Here is a 20,350-nt window from a genome sequence, read left to right as displayed (position 1 = left end):
ATAGTAAAGTCAAAAGACTGAAAAAATAGCAGTAAAAAACAACTGTCCTGGAAAACAAATTAAGGAGAGGTAATTTAAGAATCATTGGATTACCTGAAAACCATGACCATAAAAAAAAACCTGGACATCATATTTCAAGAAATCCTAAAAGAACACTGCCCTGATCTATTAGAACCAGAGGGCAAAGTGAAAATAGGGGGAAAAGTCCACCTCCTTAAATAAATCTTAAAATGAAAACTCTCAAGAACATCATGGCCCAAATCCAGAACTTTCAGGTCGCAGACAAAATGCTGCAGGCATCCAGAAAAAAAGAGCGCGAGTACTACAGTGCCACAGTCAGGATCGTATAAGATTTGGCAGCTGCTAGTACACAGAAAGGCAACTCTTGGTGTGCTTAGAGAAAGGGAAGAGACATCCTAACTGTGGGTGATTATCTTGGAGCATTTAGAATAGAAATACCTGCACTTGACCCTTGGAAATGGAGTTATGTCACTGAGGAGTAGAAGAATAGAAGAAAGAAATAATGAAATATGAGAGTAGAATAAGCTTTGAGCTGTCATGTCTAGGAATGAAGCTGTTCACATTCCTCTAATTTTAGGATGAGGATTATGGTTAAGTAGAAATGTATAGGTCTATATATAGGTCTTTAACAAAGACTTTAAACGTCTTTTAGTAGTTTAATGCTAGTGAGCTAGGAACTGCTCATTTCTCATAATTACACTGTTTTGGGATTTTTCTGACTTTTATATCAAGCTCCAGGAAACCCACCACAGGAAACCTCATCATCCTGTTAGATCAAATTGGCCTTGCTATTCACATCTCCTCTTTATCCTGGAGCCACAATAAATAAATGAACAACCTGCGTTTAAGGATGACTTCTCTATCTAGGCCCTGCTTTGAGTACCTCTTCCCTCTACCCTTTTTCAGCTTCCTTTTATGAATTGTCTTTCCCGTTAGGTTCTAAGCTCCTTGAGGGCAGGGATTATCTTTTTCTGCATTTGTATCCCATTTGTATCTGTGTACCTGACACAGAGTGGTCACTTAGTAAATATTTATTGACTAGTATTGAGGTACTAGGCATTGCCTTTGCCTAGAAACAGAATAACTTCTGGACCCACAGCTGCATTGCACCAAAAGAACAAGAATGTAAGCAGATGGACAGGCCCCCTGGTATTTCTCCTAGGCTGGAGTGACTACTGACACCAAAGGGAACCAAATCTTAAGCAGATTTTTCTTGGGGAATATCCACCATTCATTTTCACAGAGAGTACATTTGCAGAGTCCTCCACTGGGGCAGCTAGGAGGCATGGTGGGTAGCACCAGACCTAGAGTCAGGAAGATCCGAGTTCAAATGCGACCTCAGAAACTTACTAGCTGTGTGACCCTGGGCAAGTCACAAACTCTGTTTGCCTCAGTTCCTCATCTGTAAAATGGGAACGCACTGGAAAAGGAAATGGCAGACCCCTCCACTATCTTTGCCGAGAACACCACCACAACAGCAGCAGTAACGTCCGGGCTATTCTTTTCCTCTCTAGCCAGCCGGGAGTTGTGAATTTGGTGGCATCGCCTTCCTGTCTGTAACATTGTTCCCAGTACATCGTCATCAAAGGAATCCCCTAGACTGGAGGGTTCAGTCAAGCACCAGCTCACACGCACCTGAGGAAGGTAGCCAATATCCATGTCCAGTTCACTACTGGAGGTGCCATTTTCTTCATACTGGTAAAGCCATTCCATTTCCACGTTCAGAGGCCTTATAAGAGAAGCGTATGAGGTTTGGGTGAGTGCAAACCAGGGAGGATGGCTTACGTCAGTGAGTTCAGTGGTATCAGGTCTGAAGGCAGTGGCTGAGGACGTGCTGTTGGATGGATGTGTTGAGGTCAGAGTTGGGAGAGCTGGTTCAGATGTGAAAGAATTCACCTGGACCTTTTCTGTAGCCATTGGGAGCTTTATTTTACGTGAAAAAGCAGCACAGGTCTCCTAGCAAGAAAACTAAGTGAGACCTCAAAATTTGGGGAAGCTGTGTTTATATAGAGGTTAAAGATTAGGGACAGGATGGACAACAGGATGGGAGACACAAGGTAAGGGACTATAGTATTAATGTGATCAAAGATCTTCCCCACCCACTCAATAGGCCTCAGGTGGGCCTACCTGGGAAAGCTTGATTCTATCTTTGTTTGTGAGTAGGCCTAAAGCCCCTCCTTACTAGGTGCTAAGCTGATGTGGGCATGAAGCCCTCAGGGCCTTAAGGGGAGTTGCTTAGACCAAAGCCAAGGGTATGTGTACTGAGTTCTAGTCAATCGTGAATTCAGCCAATCAGAGACCTGAGTTCCAGCAAATCAGATGCTGGCTAGGATTGTATATAAAGAGAGCCCAGAACTGAGAGCAGCAGAACTGAGAGCAACAGAATTCAGAAGCAGACATCAAGAAGACATTGAGGCAGCAGACAATGAGGGAGAGCCAGCATTGAGAGAGACTGCAGAGTGTGCAGAACAAGAAAGTTGCAGAAGTCAAAGCGCAGAATTTGAAGAGAGCTACAGGAATCAGAATTCAGCCCAAGGAGAAAGAGCAAGAACTCAGAGTCAACAGAGCTTCAGAGAGAGCACTGAGTGGAGAGTTAGGATTCTTGAGTGATTGTTTACAGGAAGGCCCTAGCAGGGAGGAAGATTACAGGATGACTTGGTTCCTTGCTATAATACCGTATTATAATTTTCTTGTTACTACATTTAGGTGGACTTACTGGTTTTGGAATATAATTGCTACTATACGGACCATTGGTTCTTGGATTTAATCCTCTGGAGTCTAAATAAATGTTATACTTCCTCTGCCTTCTACATAGAGAGTTTTTCATACTTTGCGATTCCAAACAATTCAGGCATGTTTGTGGTCATCCTCAAGGTCATGAATCTTGCCTTACTGATATAGGGAGACAGGGAAATTTTGTGACCCAGGATGGGGGAAGGCAAAGAATTTTATGATCCAGGATAAGGGGGAAGTTTTATGGTTGAAGGATTTAAGTACAGAGCAGGAGGATACAGATTAAAAATTAAAGGACCCTGGGGAACACAGCATAAGGGAGACGAAAGCAATTCTTTTGGTACAGGTTTAAGATAAGGGGGGAAATGCCTTTAGGGCACCTTCAGGTTACAGAATAAACTAGGGACTTCACAAAGTACTAGAAAAACAACCCTTAATATTATTTTTAACCCTTGGGGCACTGTTTGTATCCACATCAGATGGCTTCAAGATGGGCAGAAAGCTGGAAAGGAAATTGGGGAGGACAAATAGAGACTTGGAAGTCTGACAAACCAGAATGATTGACTCAAGATTTTATTGTGGAAGAGGGAGGGTTGTTGATGGAAAGGAAGCCTGGGTTTTAGGTTAGTAAAATTCCTTCAATAAGCATAAAAGGGTGAGTCCAGAGGTTGTCCTAGGATACTGCCAGGGTCTGAACTATACCTCTCTCCTTTTTCTATTTCTATTTCCCATAATCTATTACCCATAAGACTCTTGAAGTCTGGAATATACAAACATGAGAGGGTCCACCTACTATCCAGGATTTCTCTAGGTGAGTGGAGACCTCTCAGAATTGATAAGCTGGGAGAATGTCAGAGGGAGGGGATACTATCACATGTGATCTTCAGATCTACTATTTTGGGGAGCTTTTGACCTCCCAAGGTAAAGAGCAACTATCCCCTCCTTTCCTAAACTATATCAGAAGAATAGATGAGCTTTCAGGGTTGTGCCAATGGGCTCACTTCACTGTTTCTTCCTTGCCAAAGTAGCTGGTTCCAGATCCCTCCCAGGAGAATGTCTCTGAGAAATGAGTGACAGTGATAGCATTCTGCCATCTAGGACAAGTCAGGGTCCCAAACTCCTGGAATACACAGAAGAAATATGTCTGATGGGGTCCCCTCCCTTGGCTGCATTGCCCCAGAGGGGCTATGTAACCTACTTGTGATTGGGCACAAAGAGCTTGAAATCTCGGACATGGGAGGAGTCTTTGGAGAGAATGATGTACCCAGTGAATTGTCCTGGAGTGAACCAGAAGGGGAAGAGTGGTGGTTCGTTGAGCTGGAACTCAGCATGGATCCTGTGGCCAGAAAGGATAAAGTTAGAGAATCTCAGATTTGGAAAGGCCCTCAGAAGTCATCAATCCATCATCTCTGAATCCATTCCCTTCTGCCTTATCCCTAAGAAGTAGTCACTCAACCTCCATTTTAAGAATCATAGAAGATAACCCACTTCATAGGATATTAATGCTGAAAGATAAACTAGTCCATTTGAAGGCAGCTCTAAGTATTAGGAAAATTTTCCTTATATCAAGTAAAGTTGTGTCTCTGCAACTTACACTCAATGTTCTTAGCTCTGTCTTATGGGGCCAAGCAGAACAAGCCTAATCCTCTTGTTACAGCACAGTTGTAATGTCCTCACTAAAACTTTAGGTAAAAGAGCTCAAGTTCCTTCATCCAGCCTTCTTATGGCACAGTTTCTAATCCCCTCACCATTCTAGTTCTTTTCTCTGAATGTATTCCAAAAGAAGGCTTGGCTAAGAATTCTGTCTGCAGATGGGAGAAACTCACCCTTTCCTGTCTTCCCTAAAAAGGCTGGCTGGGAGTGATTTAACCAGGTGTTAAGATAGTCTGTGGATTCTAACTGTTAAGAAGGAGGGTATATGCCAAGGAAAGCAAAGGTCCTTTGCCCCAAGGGGAAAAATGAAAAAAAAAAGATAAGTAGGGAGATATTAAGAGTACGTTATCTACTCTCAGTAAATTAAATTCACCCGGCCCAGATGGACATCTGAAGATGCTGAAAGAGCTGAGAGCTGTGATTCTCGAGTCACTGTCATTAATTTTTGAAGGATTATGGAGAACATGATGGGTGTGGCAGGAAGACAGGAACAGATTTAAACATGTAAGGGAGTAGATTCTTCATGTGAGCCAGAGAATTTGGCTTCAATTCCTGGAAAAATCCTAAAATATATTTTTATTTCAAAGTATTAGGTACTGAACATCTCAAAAAAGAAGTAGCGCTCACTGAGAGACAGTCTGGCTTCATTAAGAATTAGCCAAACTTGACTAACCTCATTTCATTTTCTCTCAGATTTAGTCAGTTGATAGATGAAGAAAATGAACACGCTCAGAACGCCTAACATGGAGGCATTCCTGGGGGTACTTGGTCAGATTGCCTAACATGAAGGTACTCTGTGCTCCCTGCCACAGGGTAGGTGGGGTAGCCTCTTTGACTGGCTTTCCGGAATAGGTAGGCTTTCTACCTATTCAGATTGTCTGCTGGTTGCTGCTGGTAGCTCTCTTTTTGACTTAGGCTTTTTCCTATGCTCTTTCCTGCTGAGACTAGGGGTGAGTACATGTGGGCCCAAGAACTGAATAGATGAGAGAGAAAGAACTGCTGAGAAATGGGCATGGGGATGTTTTGTTCTGTTTCATTTGTCCTCAGTTTCAGGTGCCAGAAGTGATCCTCATAGGACCTGGCCTCTCTGGGCTTCCCTGCCAAGCTGGCTGGCCACAACATCCTTCGTAGCATCCTGGCTCCAAGGTTGCCATGGCTTGAACTCACAGGTCCTGTGGGGATGCCCTCTGGTACTCGAAACTGAAAAGAACAAATGAAACAGAACAGAAGCAAATACAGCCAGACCCATTTCTCAGATCTAGATTAAAAGAGAGGTTGAGTAGAGGAGGGAAGTCCTTCCCCTTCCCCCATTCAGTTCATGGCTCTCATTCTGTGAGTGAACTATGGTCTCTACCCTCTCCTTGCAGCAGGAAGACTCATAAGACAGAAAGACATTTACCAACAGACAACCTCTCCAGGTTTAATCCTGTTCCAAGTAGCTAGTCAAAGGAAGCTGCTCCCACCTATGTGCTAGAGAACACAGTGCACCTCCATAATAGGCACTCTGGGCAAGCTCCCTCAGGGTGCCCCCATATTAGGCCATTTGGGTGTCTTCCAAAAGGCCCCATTACATCTTCAAATTTGACAAAGTCATTTATTCTGTGCTTGAACCAATGAATGAAAAAGCATTTATTAAGTACTTATTATGTACAAAGCCAGAGGAATACAAAAACAAAAGCAAAGATGGTCCTTGGTCTCAAGGAATTTAGGTTCTAATAGTGGCAGACGAAGCAAAACAGGGGAGTGGAAGCTAGGGCTGGATACTGTGGTTTAATGGTTTAGAAAGTTACACTTTCAGGGGTATAGTAACACATTTTCAAGTAGATATTCCTAACCTGGAGTCTATGAACTTGTTTTTTAAAAAATATTTTGGTAACTATATTTCAATAAAATTGGTTTCCTCTATAAGCCAATGTATTTTGTTTTATGCATTTAAAAATGTAATTCTGAAGATTCCAGAGGTTTACCCAGGCTACCCAAGGTGTCTGTGACACAGAAAAGGTTAAGAACTATTGCTTAAAAGAGTATGGAGAGGGGGTAGGGTTGGGGGTTGGCTTTACCCACTGGGATGGCAGATCCACTGAAAAATTCAACTGCTGCCAGGAAGGCTTGGGAAATTGCAAACTGTAGGTAACCTTGAGCCTCTTCAGAGATTAGACTTAAATTACTTAAATTTCCTTAAATTCCTTAAATTTCACAATTATTGTAACTTCATATCCAATCTCTTAACAGTGATGCCATTTGTACAAGGTACAAAATAGCTTATTTCTGGTCCCTGTTCTTATGCAAGTGACTAAGGCCTTCCTGAATAGCAAGAGATGGAAGAGATCTCGATGTTCTCCCAGAGGGGACTGAGGGATAACCTCGGCTCAGTGTTCTGTCTCAGGGTTCTGTCCCTTTGGTCATGACCACCACTCTAGACCCTAATCTCCCCTTCCATCTGGAGTGTTGGAAGGGGGCAGTACTCACTTGGCCACCACTATAGACCCTGAACTCCCCCCACCCCCCAATCTGGAATGTTGGAGGTGGGCAGTACTTACCTGAAGGCCACAGTGTAGTAGAAGTTACTGGTGGCCATAAGGCAGGCCACTGTACCCTGAGGGCCAAAGCGGGTCTTCACAAACAGCCTTGGGTGGAACATGCTCAGGAGTTTATAGATCAAGGCCTGTGGAAGGCAATGGCCAAAATACCTTGGGAGACTCCTCAAGGTTATCTCCCGTCCTGGGGTTGAAATAGGTTACTGGACCAAAATACCACTGTGCACTAAATGATGGGGACACTTTCCCTTTAGATTGATTGGGATAATTTTGTTTTTCCTGAAAGGCTTTGAGGCTTCCTTCTCTCCTCTTGGTCCCTGGGGTGGGAAAGTGGTTATCTGGAACCTGGCAGCCTCAAAGTCTCAAAGAATTATCAAAGGGTCAAATTCAAGGGAAGATATAGGGAGTTGCTTTCAAAGCAAAGATGCTTATATCCATGGATTCTGGACTCCTGGTATAGATGAGTTGAGGTCTGTGGCTTGGGCCCTCAAACCTAGTGCTGGGTATAGAGACCTGAGGAATTTGGGTTAGATCTGAAATAGGCTGGGTCAGGCCTGAGGCAAGAAGGTCAAGCTGATCATTTGGTGAGCTCTGAGGGGATGGAATAGGGATGGACCTAGGGACGTGAGTCTTTTCTAACCTCTTTTCTTTTGAACCTTGGTGGATAGAAGCGATTGGAAGGGAGAAGTTCTTTAATTTCATTGGGGATAATCCACCAGGGCTCTCCCAGCTTCAGATCCTCCTTTGGTGGCAGGAAGATGACAAACTGTCGGGCTGAGAACAGGCGGAGCACTTCATCAGGGACGGTCCAGTTTCGAAGTCCAGATAGAGTGAGATGAGAAACCTGGGAGAAAACAAGGGCAAGTGGCTTAGAAGGAGAGGCAGTGACACTTAAGAGACAGACTTAGAAAGGAAGAGACAAACTATTGGGGAGGTTTGACGCTGAGAATGGTTCAGGAATTCAACCAAGATTTTTATCCAAGAGCCCAAACTAGACTGAGAGTTCTTATTCCCAAGGGCCCTTGATGAGAGGGCCTCACTGCTCTTGTATACAGTGAGATCCTCTGGCTTTGGTGCCACTTGCTTTTCACCTAATGTAGAGCCCCTCCCTACTTCAGATGTACCTCATAATTCTATACTCTATCTGTTCTCTGCTGTAGCCCAACTGGCTTATTGACTTTCCCAAGAAAATATCTCAGCCTCAATACTTTCGCTTATCATGTTCTCATTGTCTGGAATATCTTTCTCTCTCTTCTCTTCTTCTATCTGTCCTGCCCATCCTTCAAGCCCCAAGATGTGTAATATTCTCAAACTTTGTCACATTCAGTTCTCCCTTCTCTGAACACCTATGGTGCTTACTGTCTCTACTTATTTGGTTCAATAAATCTTTTTTTTAGAAGATTTCTGTCTTATTATGAGAATGTATGCAGAGACAAATATGACAGAGGCTTTACTCTCATCATGTTTACAGTCCAATAGGGAACTATAATTTTGTGTGAAACCTGGACAGTATGCCAATGCCATGCCAAGAAACTGAATTGCCTCCATTTGAATTGTCTTAGGAAGATTCTGAAGATCACCTGGCAGGATAAGGTACCAGACACTAAGGTCCTTTCTCTCTCTCTTTTTTGTATTTTTTTTTTTTGTTTTTTGGCAGGGCAGTTGGGGTTAAGTGACTTGCCCAAGGTCACCCAGCTTGTACATGTGTCAAGTGTCTGAGGCCGGATTTGAACTCAGGTCCTCCTGACTTCAGGGTCAGTGCTCTACTCACTGCGCCACCTAGCTGCCCCACCAAGGTCCTTTCTCAAACTAAACTGCCAAGCATTCAAATTCTGCTTCAGAAAGCACAACTGCAATGGGCTGGCCATGTTGTTCAACTGCAAAACATACGCTTGCCAAAAAGACTATTTTAAGGAGAACTTGCGCAGGGCAAGTGTTCACATGGTGGTCAGAAGAAGCAATACAAGGACACTTTCGAGGTCTCTCTTAAGAACTTTGGAATTGAGTTGTGACATGAGAGACACTGGCACAGGACCGCTCAGCATGGTGTGCCCACATCAGAGAAGGTGCTGTGCTCTATGAGCAAAGCAGAATTGAGACAGCTCAAAGGAATGACAGGATGTGCAAATTTAGAGTATCCACCCCAAATGTTCACACGGACTATTTGTGCCGGACCTGTGGTAGAGCATTCTGAGCTCATATTGGTCTGATTAGCCACAGCTGGACACATTGAAACTCTTCTCTAGCATAGAAGGATCACAAGAGAGAAACAAACAAAGAGAGAAACAAAAGTGCTATGGGAATGAAGAAGAGGTAATAATTAGTTTTATAAATACAGCATGGGAAAGGTATGGTTAAGTAGTTGAGAATTTTGTCTGAAAATGTTCTGGGGGTCTTAGTGGACTGCAGGATCAATGAGTAAGTACTCTGAAGTGATGGATAAAACAGTTCAGGCGATCTTGGTTATAGCTTCCAGGAATAAGTAGGTGATAGCTACTCTGTCCTCTGCTACAGTCAAACCATTCTTGGAATATTGTGTTCATTTCTGGCAACCAGTTTTTGAAAATCTGATTTGTATTGAAAATGTTTTCTCATTGCCTTCCTTTTCAAATATGTGTTTCTTCCCTCCCCTTATGGGAGGGGACTTGTATTTTCCTTCTCTTGACACGAGTTCTAGAATGAGCTTCCATCTCAGTGTGCATTGAGCAAATCATATTCCTTTCCTTGCATTTAGATTGACCCCTGATCTGGTTTGTTTGCATGGCTAAAAGTTAACATTGTAAGAAAATAGAAGGCATATACTGAACATCCAGATCTCTAAGACTTTCATAGTATATCATCATCGTGATTCTCCTTCTCACAGTGATAAAGTAGGCTGTAAGATATTGTAAACCCTTATCTGAAAACCGTGCACTCCATTTATCTCCCCTTGTATGGAATGCTGTAGCCTTGTACCTGGCAACAGTTTGTAATTCAGCCTATCTATCCTTGATATTTATTTCTTCATTCTCTTCTATGTATGTTGTAGAGATGGTTTGCAGAGATTTCTCTTGAAACCAGCTGGTGTCTCTTTCTGCCATGGCTTGTAATAGCAGTAACATTTCTTCTTACTGACTTGTATTCTACACTTTGAGCCGTGGATCCTTGTTTACCATGATCCTTAATTGATACATTGGCCAGAAACCCAAGCATGTGTGGCTGAAGAGAGACTGTAAACTCTACATCTTTCTGAGGCATAAGATTTCCCTATGTGTTTTTTCTTCAGGTAGGTAAAAAACCCTGTTTCCTTTTAATTTTTTGTGATTCCATTTGAGCTGACTTGTTTCCATTAGGAGGAATTGTTCTGTTTTGCATTTGGCTGATCTGGTTTTGTTCTATGCCAGTACATTTTTAGAAGGAAGGTGCTGCTGCTGTAAGACAGAATCAGTTATTACCTTCACTGAACGTTGCCTAAATCATCTATGTTGTGTGTTTGCTCATATTGCTTTTAAGGTTTGAATGGCCTTTATAGTACCCAGCAAAAGGGTCTGTTGTCTGTTCCCTCCTTTCCATGTTTCTGGGTTTGGTTTTTGGTGCCTGTTAAGACCGACCACCATCACTGCAGGGCTGTATGAGATGAAGAGACTATGGGACAGGAGGGACGGTGGACGTCCCCAATAGGCCTCTCCAATGGGCAAGTGACTTTAAGTTTCCCTCAGTTCCAGTATCTCTGATTCTGACAACTGAAAAATGTAAGGAAGAAATTGAGTGCTCGCCCCAAATTGTGCATAGTCTTTTTCCACCCTAAACCTTCAGAGGAAGTTAAGCTAACTGATCAGTGGCTGTTTGTTCACTTTTGCCTTAAATATATAGCTACCCCTTAAGAGGAGAAAAGGGAAAGTGCGATGCTTTCTTTCACTGGCACATAGAAGCTTACAAAGAAGATTCTGATTTTGAGGTCTTGTTATCTAGGGGGAGGGAAGATATTCCTGGCAAAAGGAACATTGTTGAGCAAGGGAGTGCATGAGGAATGGGGGGAGTAACAGTGGAAAGGCCAGCTGGGACCTCTTTCATAGGGTGCTTGCACCTCACAATCTCCATATATTTCAGATAAGAAAGGGATCCTTTCTTTGCCCTTTGGCAGCACTGGTGTTTTTTTCAATCTACCAGTTTCTTTATTTTTCCCACTTACTAGTATTTAATTTTTTTCCAATTACCTGTAAAGATAGTTTCCAACATTCACTTTTCTAAGATTTTGAATTTCAATTTTTTTTCTCCCTCCCTCCCCAAGATGGCAATCACTCTGATACAGGCTATGCATGTACAATCATATTAAACACATTTCCACATTAGTCATGTTGTGAAAGGAGAATCAGAAGAAAAGAGAAAAACCATGAGAAAGAAAAAACAAAAAAGTGAAATAATATGCTTTGATCTGCATTCAGATTCCATGGTTCTTTCTTGGTTGTGCATAGCATTTTCCATCATGAGTCTTTTGGAATTGATCACTGTATAACTGAGAAGAGCTAAGTTTATCTAAGTTGGTCATTGTACAATGTTGCTGTTACTGTGTACAATGTTCTCTGGTTCTGCTCACATCACTCAGCATCAGTTCATATAAGTCTTTCCAGGTTTTTCTGAAGTCTGCCCGCTCATCATTTCTTATAGTGCAATAGTATTCCATTACATTCCTATATTCATACATTCAGCCATTCCCCAATTGATGGGCATGCCCTCAATTTCCAATTCTTGGCCACCACAAAAAGAGCTGGCAGCACTGTTCTTAATTCTCTTTGATGTACTGTATAAGTAGTGATGTGTTTATTTAAAGAGTCAGAGGACCTGGGTTGGAATTTCATCTCTAGTACTTCTTGTCTCTGTGACCTTGAGCGAGGCCTCAGTCTCTGCGGACTTCAGTTTTCTCATCTGTAAAATGAGGAGGTTGGACTAGATACTCCTTAAAATGCCTTCCAGCTCCAAAGCCATGATTCTGTGAACTTTTTAGTCATGTCTTATATGCTCCCCCTTGTTACCCCTGTGATCCGGCTCTCTGTGCCATCCTGCTGAGGCAGGGAAGAGATATTGGGGGATGTCTATGCTCCCAAGGTTTCATTTCCCTCCCAGATGTGTTTCTGACTCCCTGGTCCTCACCCCCATGACTTAGCTGCCTTCTCACCCTAGAACTTCCATTAACACCTGGAACCTTCTCATCCTGGAATTTCTGTAATACCTGGAACCTTCTCCCCTTGGAATATCCCTCTACCATTCTGCCCTCCTGCACCTCCCTCTCCCCAAATGTTGAGTTCCTCATGAGGCTACAGTTTGAGGATGGGCCCAGGTGAGCCATGCTTCATTCTATGGACTTGGCAATCATGCCCCTTCACATGGGTACCTCCTCAGCTCCCCCCCTGCTTTTCACCTTTTTTATACATTATCTCCTAAGCTCCTTAAAAAGCAGGCAGCAACTGCCCTTTATGCCTGGCACAAAGTAAGTGCTTAATAATGGCTTGCTGCCTGCCTACCCACCCAAGGCTAGAATCCCAGAAAGGAGCCCAAGTCCTTAACTGGTAATTGTGAAAATGACTCAAGCCCCTGTTATTCCATCACACTTCATATCTCAGCTATTTTTACAGGTGCCAAACTACTCCAGAGCCTTTGGTTTCTTGGCCTCCAGGTATCCTTCTCTCTTTCCACTTTCCTGAGAAGAAAGATAAGTGTTCTCTCCTTTCTCACTGAGAAGACTAAGGAAACTTCATCTGAGGCTGGAGTAATGGTTGGGGATAAGGAAAGATAGGAAGGTAAGTGAGCTGGGCAAAGAGTTTCCTATGAGATAAATTTAATATCATGTGCATGTAATGTCATGTGTGAGGAGCTGTGTCTGGTAAGGCGTCTTGAGGGACTTTTGGATATCAGCTCAGGATTGCTTTTTGTTAGCCATAAATTCTGGAGGCTGTGACTCGTCCAAGGTTAGGTAGATAGTAATAATTGCCAGAGGCTGGATTTGAACCTATGTAGGCATTCTGTCTGAAGCTGAATTTATTTCATTGTTAACCTGAGTTGAATATTACAAAGAAGGGAATTCTGTCTGTTTACTTTCTATTTGTGCTCAAAAAATGTTATTTCATTCAATAATTATCTGAGAAAAGAAATTTTCTTCTCCTGGTCCTCTCCCTCTAAAATTGCATAATGCATCTTGGAGCCAACTCAAAAGACTTCTAGATCATCCATACCATCCATTAAGCATGGAAACAGCACAGTGTCTTTATATTTAGACCTTCTGAAGAGAGAATATAGGGGACCAGGTAGGGAAAATAGCGGTGGGAGCTTGGGGACAGAGCAATTTTCCCATGTACTATGGGGTAAGAAACACAGAGAACTCTTCAGTGAGGGAGCTTTATGGCTGCACTTCAGGTTGCCTCAGTTCCATCTCATGACTCAGCTGTCATTGGAATGGGAGAGCGTAATAGATAGCTCACAACCCCTGTTCTCTAAGACCTCACAACCCTGTAATATGGCCCCTATAGCTCCCTATTGCCCAGGCCTCCCTTCAGACTTACCTTCAGGAATCCATTTTTGCTCTTAGACATAGTCTCTTGGAGCAGAGGCTGGAATCTGGCCATCACAGAAAATTTCTCCTCACTGAGGTCAAGTGGAAATTTCTGAGACACTTCCTCCTCAAGGATGCTGACAGATGTGGCTGCTGTGGAGCATAGACATAATAACAGAATCAGTTCCATCCCTGGGAGAGTTGTGAGGTTCTCTTCTGGTACCAGGGAGCAAAGTATTTCTGTTCCCCTCTCCATTATCCTATGGAGAATTCTTCTTTGTCAAGTGAAAAGGAATGTTCTCAGGCAGAGAAGTGTATGGGGAGGGGACTGGATCATAGTCTTGCCTCTGCACCCCATTTTCTGTTTTCCCAATTGTAAAACGGGGACAATTTTCCCTGCCTGGCAAGGAGGTTAGGAGTTGTTTTAGGAACAAGCACTCCATGGGGGACTACTGTGTGACAGACATCGTGCTAAGTGCTGGGGATACAAAAAGAGGCAAAAGACAGTCCCTGCCCTCAAGAAATTTACAATCAAATGGGGGAGACCATATTCAAACAAATATATACAAAGCAGTCTATATACAGCACTTTGTATTTGCTCCTGGGAGTGACTGGGAGCTACTGGAATTGAGTAGGGGGGTAAGATGGTTAGACCTGGGCTTTAGGAAAATCACTTTAGTGGCTGAATGGAGGATGGATTGGAGTGGGGAGAGACTTGAGGCAGGTCGACTCACAAGCAGCATGGAATCTGAGGTGGGATTCAAAGTCAGGTCTTTCTGACTCCAAATCTAGTGTTCTATCTGTTATACCACCTTGCTACATAGCTTTTGGAACGATAATGATCATATTCTAATCCCAGAATTACCACAAACAATCTAACTATACGATATTGGGAAAGTCCCTTCACATGTCTAAACTTCTTGTTTCTATCTATAAAATAAATGGGTTAGCCTATGTTTCCTGGGATTCTTTTTCAGTTCTGTATTTCTGCTCATATTGTTTCTAAAAGCATAAATATTCAGAAATTAGAGGATGAAGATGTGTGTATCTGGATACACATTTCATTTAAGAAAACATTTGTCGTTTACAAAAGTCAAACTCCAGTACCTCACTGTGGTGTCAAGGTGACCCTGGGCTTTCAATGTATGTTGGAAGAGAGCAAGCTTGGGTAGGTCTACTGAAAAGGATTTGTGTCCTCTAACTGAAGGCCAGATCAGCCATGTATGGAAAGGGTCATCACCCCTAAACTGGCCACAAGTGATCAGTTTTGGGAGAATCACAACCCATATGACAAACAAATATTAAAAATAGCCCTCAGTGTGATATGGCCCCCCTCCTTCCCCTTCTGCTTTTGCAGATTGGTAGGAATAGGGGCAGAAGGTTCTGAGAACCATACCATTCTTAGACTATCTATAAAAATTAACTGCTGGTACTCTGAAAGTGAGGTCCTTGTCAATAGCAATCAAAGACCATTGCCAGAGAAATTGAATCATATCAATTTTGGCAACCTCAATGCAAATGAAAACAGAAGTCAAAAGGAAATTGCATCTAAATGAAGGATATCTGAAAAGTTCTTCTTGGAGAGACAAATAAAGGAGTTGGCTTATTGTCCATCCAAAGGAAACAAGAAACATTATTTCATGGGATGCCTGGTCGTCTCTTATCTTAGTGCTCATGAGTGAACATTTGCAAAAAGATCATGAAGGTATTACAACTTATATGCCCAAATCTGCTGTGGACAGTGAGGAGGCAAAGAAACACTATGAAGAATTCAATAAAGACTCTCCAAATTAAATCAGCATATATTTTGATAGTCATTGTCTTCTATGCAAATATGGGTATAAAGGAAAATGTTGCTCAGGATTAAGAAATAAAAAAGCCAAAAGCATACAGTGTGTAGAGAAGCCTTACCCGTATACATTATGAACACTTTCTTCAAAAAATGGAGTTTTGAGGTGTTGGACATGGTGAGCACTGAATAGCATCACACACAAAGAATGAAGTTGATTTCTTAGCAGATAGGAAATGACTGATGACTGCTACGGGAGACATTTCTGTATTAGCCATGTATATAGTCAGACTATTGATTTGTTCGAGCAAAACTCACAATCGACAACAAATTAATAGAATAAAAATGAGAAGTTATTGCATACAATTAAAAATCTCCAAATTGACTTCTTTAAATCAACTATTGACCCTAAAACATGGGAAACAGATAAAAGAACAAGATTATCACTATTTTCTAAGGGAGTTTAAGCAATATAAATCAGTCACAGAGCAAGGAGGCTAAAAAAGCTTAGAAATAATCTCAGCCAGTAAATGTTTGATTTTCTTTCTAAGAGGAGAAATATAGAAGGTAAAAAACAATATTTGTTTGGAATATAAGTTCATTTTTAAAATTTTATAGAGGAAGATGGTAAATTATGAGTAGTATCACCTTATGAAAGTGACGGATAATAGAGGGAAAAACATTTATAGAAAACTTAAAGACCTAATTAAGCCAGACTATTTTTAAAACATTTAAAGATGAAACTAGAAGGACAAGCAACAGATGAGAGAATGGAAAAGACCTGCCAAAATTATTCTGAAAAGCTATTCAATCATCAATAAAAGTGAATACACTAAATTTGTACTCTAACATAACAGTCCCTGATATGCTGTATGACAGAGGCATCTGAGGGAGGATGGCTGAATCAGACTAAGATGTAATTGGAAAATATTTAACAAAATAAATATGAATGCAATAAAACCTAAATAATGTTGATGTGATTTCCTAAGCCATTATGTGGCTGCAGGGATCCATTTCTATTTGAGTTCTCACCACTGCTGTAAGGGAGGTGGAAATGACATGAAAGAAGACAAAGATGGACAGAGCAGTTGGGCTAGACCAAATCTACCTAGGGCACTGAAGATGACAGTCCTGAGGGGACTGAAGAACTGATTGTCAAGGTATCTGAGAGGACACCAAATCCTTAAAGCAACCAATCAACCCCTGGATATTATGACTTCTAAAAAGAGATGAAGATGGTAACTACTGACCCATATGCCTACTTTCCTATATCTAGACCATCTTCATGAGAATAATTTATACACATATTGAGGCCATCCTTGATGAAAATATGAGAAGAGAACAGACATGTTTTTGCTAACAAAATTTGAAAGCAGACCACATAACTTTTTTATTTATGCAATTACCTGGCTGAAAGATACAGAGACTACAAACTCCCATTGTATTTATGTTACCTATAAAAAAGCATTTGACTCAGTAGATCAAAATGCTGTCTGAAAGATTATCCTCCAGTAAGGTTAAAGATATGTAACAGATAATTTTGTTCAATGACCAAGAAATTACATCCATAGGGAATGTACCTGTCATTTCATTGGCATAGGAAATTACCAGATGAAGAATCTACAAATGCACATTGGCTGCTCCTTTGCAATTTACAGTCTTAAGGGGATGACCTAGCACACTGAAATACTGATTTGACCAAGATCACACAGTCAGTATTTGATTTGAGCCCAGGCATTTTGACTCCAAGGATAGTTCTCTATTCACTACACCACACCGTTTCTCTGATAAATGTCAAATGGCACATAAAACAGGAAGAAGTATGTTCACTGAGTGTTTGCCAGTTTCACGAAGGATGTTAAATTCAGAATCCAAAAAGAAGAGCAAGGCCTATAGATGGTAAAAATCTCCTAGGTGCTCCCGTTTATGGATGACATTGCTGATTGTATCCTGTTCCCAAGCACTGCATTGTTATGAGATTCATAATTATTTAAGAGTCTAACCCCACTATTTACACTGCAAAAACCAAATAGAGAAAGAAGGCATATTGTACAGACTGTGATAGAGATGGGTCATAGAACTGAACTCTCAGTACATATTGTTTGGCCAGACACTGCTGATGGATGATGAACTGGGGCAATGACCCAGAGTTGAACAGGAAGAAAGCAGGCTGGATAGCATCTGGGAAATTGCCCAGTACTTTTAATGACCCTAAGCTGCTCCCTGAAGCAAAGATCATCTTTTGAATACCAATGTTTTTCTGGCGATCCTACATGGCTTTGAAGCATGGAATACCCCCATCTCAAGAATATTTAAGCTGTCAGCTACTTACAAGGCAACAGAGAGATGCATAGTGGGATCAAGTGCCAAGCTTGTAGGAGAAACAGCATAAATATATGATCAAGACAATGGACAAGAAGAGAAGGTGTGGGCATATAGTGAGAAAGAAGGATAACCAATGGAGAGTCATTTTTTCCCATTGGTTCCAAATAATGTCAAGAGATCTAAAGCTGGGGTTCATAAAGCAGGCAGCTGGGTGGTACAGTGGAAAAGGAGCTGAGCTGGGAGTCAGGAAGACCTGAATTCAAATGCAGCCTCAGACACTTACTTGGTATGTGACCCTTGGTAAATCCCTTAACCTCTGTCTGTTTTCTCATCTGTAAAATGGGGATAATAACAGCCACTACCTCCCAGGGCTGTGGTATCACATGAGATAAAATCTGTAAAATGGTCTACAGATGTTAAAGTGCTGTATCAGTGCTAGCTATTATTTATAACTGGGAGCCTCGTAACTTATTAAAATGTTGATAACTGCTTTAGTACAGTTGGCTTTCTTTGTGATGCTGTCTATTTTGTTTTAGACACTTAACATTATTCTGAGAAGGGGGCTGTAGGCTCTCTTAAAGTAAGGGCTCCATTGAGTTGGGCAGACACAAAGGACTTCGGTTGAGAACCAACCACATCTGATACTGTGTGACCTCCTCCTGCCTCAGTTTCTTCATCTGTAAAATGAGGGGATTGGACTAGCTGGCCTCTGAGATTCCTTTTAGCTCTAAATCTATGATCCTGTGAAGGATGAGCATGGACAAGAGTCACCCAAGATAAGGGGGAGATGGACTGTGGCCGAGAGTGGCAGGAAGGCACACCACAACGCCTCTGAAACACTAACCTGTGAGAAAAGCTAAGATCAAAATAAACTCTGGGAAGAAAGAAGCTCTGGGAATTTGAGGGGTCATTAGTTTTTGCCTGTTATTTATTTATTGCCACTGTCATCACTGATAATGATCATCAGTAATGCCTGATGTTTGTACAGCCCTTAAAGGAGAAGAGCTTTTCGAATGAATTATATCTTTTATCCTCACCTTGACCTGTGAGGTAGAAATGGGATTTTTCTTTTCAGGTGGGGAAATGAACAAGTCACTCCAATTTTCCCCCAGGGTCTTTCTCATCAGCCCCTAGTGACTCCCAAGTACCTATCAATTTCTTAGCATCAGGCTTGAACTCTTCAAGACTGATGGACATGTCTTTGTCTGTATCCAGAGAGGAGAAGAGAAAGAATCCATCCTTCCCCAGATACTTCTGTGCAGCCACCTGTGTCAGAAAAAGAGGACAGAGAGACGGGCTGAGCATACAAGAAGAGGCTGCTGGACTCCCCAGAGGCTTGTTTGCTGCTCTTTCTGTCTTGGGATCAGACACAGTTAAGACGTTTTACACTTGAGGCAAACTGAGTTGACTGGAGGTGGGGATGGGGTCGGGGAGGGAGGCAGGAGAAAGGTTGTTTTTTTTTTTTCCGTGGCTGAGGTTGACTGGAGGGACAACTTATGAGAACTGAGGTGTTGGAAGGAGGCTAGTGTAAGGGTGGGTAAGGAGATGAAGGGAGAAAGAAGGGAACTGGAGGCCCCACGGTTAACTCCCATAAGAAGGGAGTGTTAACGGAGTGAAGCTGCCAGAAGGCAGTCGTGGGGAATAAGGAATATGACGATTCCTTCTCCTAGTCTGATGCGTCCAGGGTAAGAGGAGATGTGGATCTCCAGGAGAAAGCTAGGCTTCGCTAGGATCATCAGAGGATGGAGGGGAGGTGAGGAGGCAACTAAGGTGAAGGGAATTTGTGACTAACGGAAGAGGGGGATGGTTCAGTGGTTAGGGACCGGGTTAAGGCCTGAGTGTGGGAAGGAGGCTTTTGGAGAGTGGAGGGAAAAGTCAAGGGGACCCAAGAGAGACAGATACACCCAGAATGAAGATAGAGGGAAAGGGAAGAGGCAGGGAAGGGGATGGGGGAGCGGGAGGTGATAGGACGAAGGAAGGAGATGAGAAGGGGAAGGGGATGGGAGAGGAGAAAGATGAGAGGGGAGGGGATAAAGGGGGAAAGGGGGGGAGAAGGTGATGGGAGAGGAGGAGGAAGAGGATGAAGTGGGGAGGGGATGCGGAGAAGGAAGATGAGAGGGGGAGGAGGAAGGGGATGAAGAGAGAGATGAGAGGGGGAGGGGATGGGGGAGGAGGAAGGAGTTCCAACGCGGTCCCCTCCCCGCCTCCTCCCAGGCCAGGCCTGACCCGCAGCGCCTCGGCCTGGGCCTCCCTGAAGTCCATGTAGCCCCGGGCGGCGATGGCCAGCAGCGCCCCCAGCATGGCCACCAGCAGCGCCAGGTCACGGAGGCTGAGGGGGCAGTGAAGCCGGCGGCCCCGGGGCTGCTGGGGTTGGCGAGGCTCGCTGGGCCCCGGCCTCCTGGGAGGGTCCATGATAGGAGGCCGCAGCTCCGGCTCCTCCTCCTCAGAGGCGAAAATGCCAATGGCTGGCCAATGGCGGAGAGGGGGCGGGGCCAGTTGTTCCGAAGGGGCCAGTTAACGGATTGGGAGGGGTGTGGCCAGAACCACTGACTGACAGCCGGGGAGGGGCGGGACCGGCGTCTGATTGACAACTGGAGATTCTCGGTCTCCTAAACTGGCAGGAGATGGGAAGCTGGCTCTGGAGCTGGCGGCTCCGGATGGTTGCAGTATGTGGTTCTGACTATGAAGTTGTAATTAGCCACCCACTGTGTGCCAGGCCCAGCGCAAGAGAAGTCTCTTCTTTAAAAAAACAATACATTTTTTTCA

General features: G+C 43.1%; 1 protein-coding gene across 1 annotated transcript in view; it reads right to left on the bottom strand.

Moving 5' to 3' along the window:
- The window catches only part of LOC118836450 (selenoprotein N-like), a 32,068-nt gene extending 12,072 nt beyond the window's left edge, over positions 1-19,996 (bottom strand). The window contains exons 1-7 of the mRNA XM_036743741.1: positions 19,811-19,996; positions 18,733-18,850; positions 13,481-13,623; positions 7,585-7,788; positions 6,948-7,072; positions 3,953-4,090; positions 1,657-1,750 (exon numbers count right to left, since the gene is read on the bottom strand). Of these exons, the coding sequence (XP_036599636.1) occupies positions 1,657-1,750; positions 3,953-4,090; positions 6,948-7,072; positions 7,585-7,788; positions 13,481-13,623; positions 18,733-18,850; positions 19,811-19,996 (1,008 nt within the window). The remainder of the gene's footprint in view (positions 1-1,656; positions 1,751-3,952; positions 4,091-6,947; positions 7,073-7,584; positions 7,789-13,480; positions 13,624-18,732; positions 18,851-19,810) is intronic.
- Positions 19,997-20,350: the final 354 nt, after the last annotated feature.

This window comes from Trichosurus vulpecula, chromosome 2 (assembly GCF_011100635.1).
Source record: "Trichosurus vulpecula isolate mTriVul1 chromosome 2, mTriVul1.pri, whole genome shotgun sequence".
In the NCBI taxonomy this organism is placed as follows: Eukaryota; Metazoa; Chordata; class Mammalia; order Diprotodontia; family Phalangeridae; genus Trichosurus; species Trichosurus vulpecula.
The sequence above is the reverse complement of the archived record's forward strand: the minus strand, read 5'-3'. Positions and strand labels throughout refer to the sequence as shown.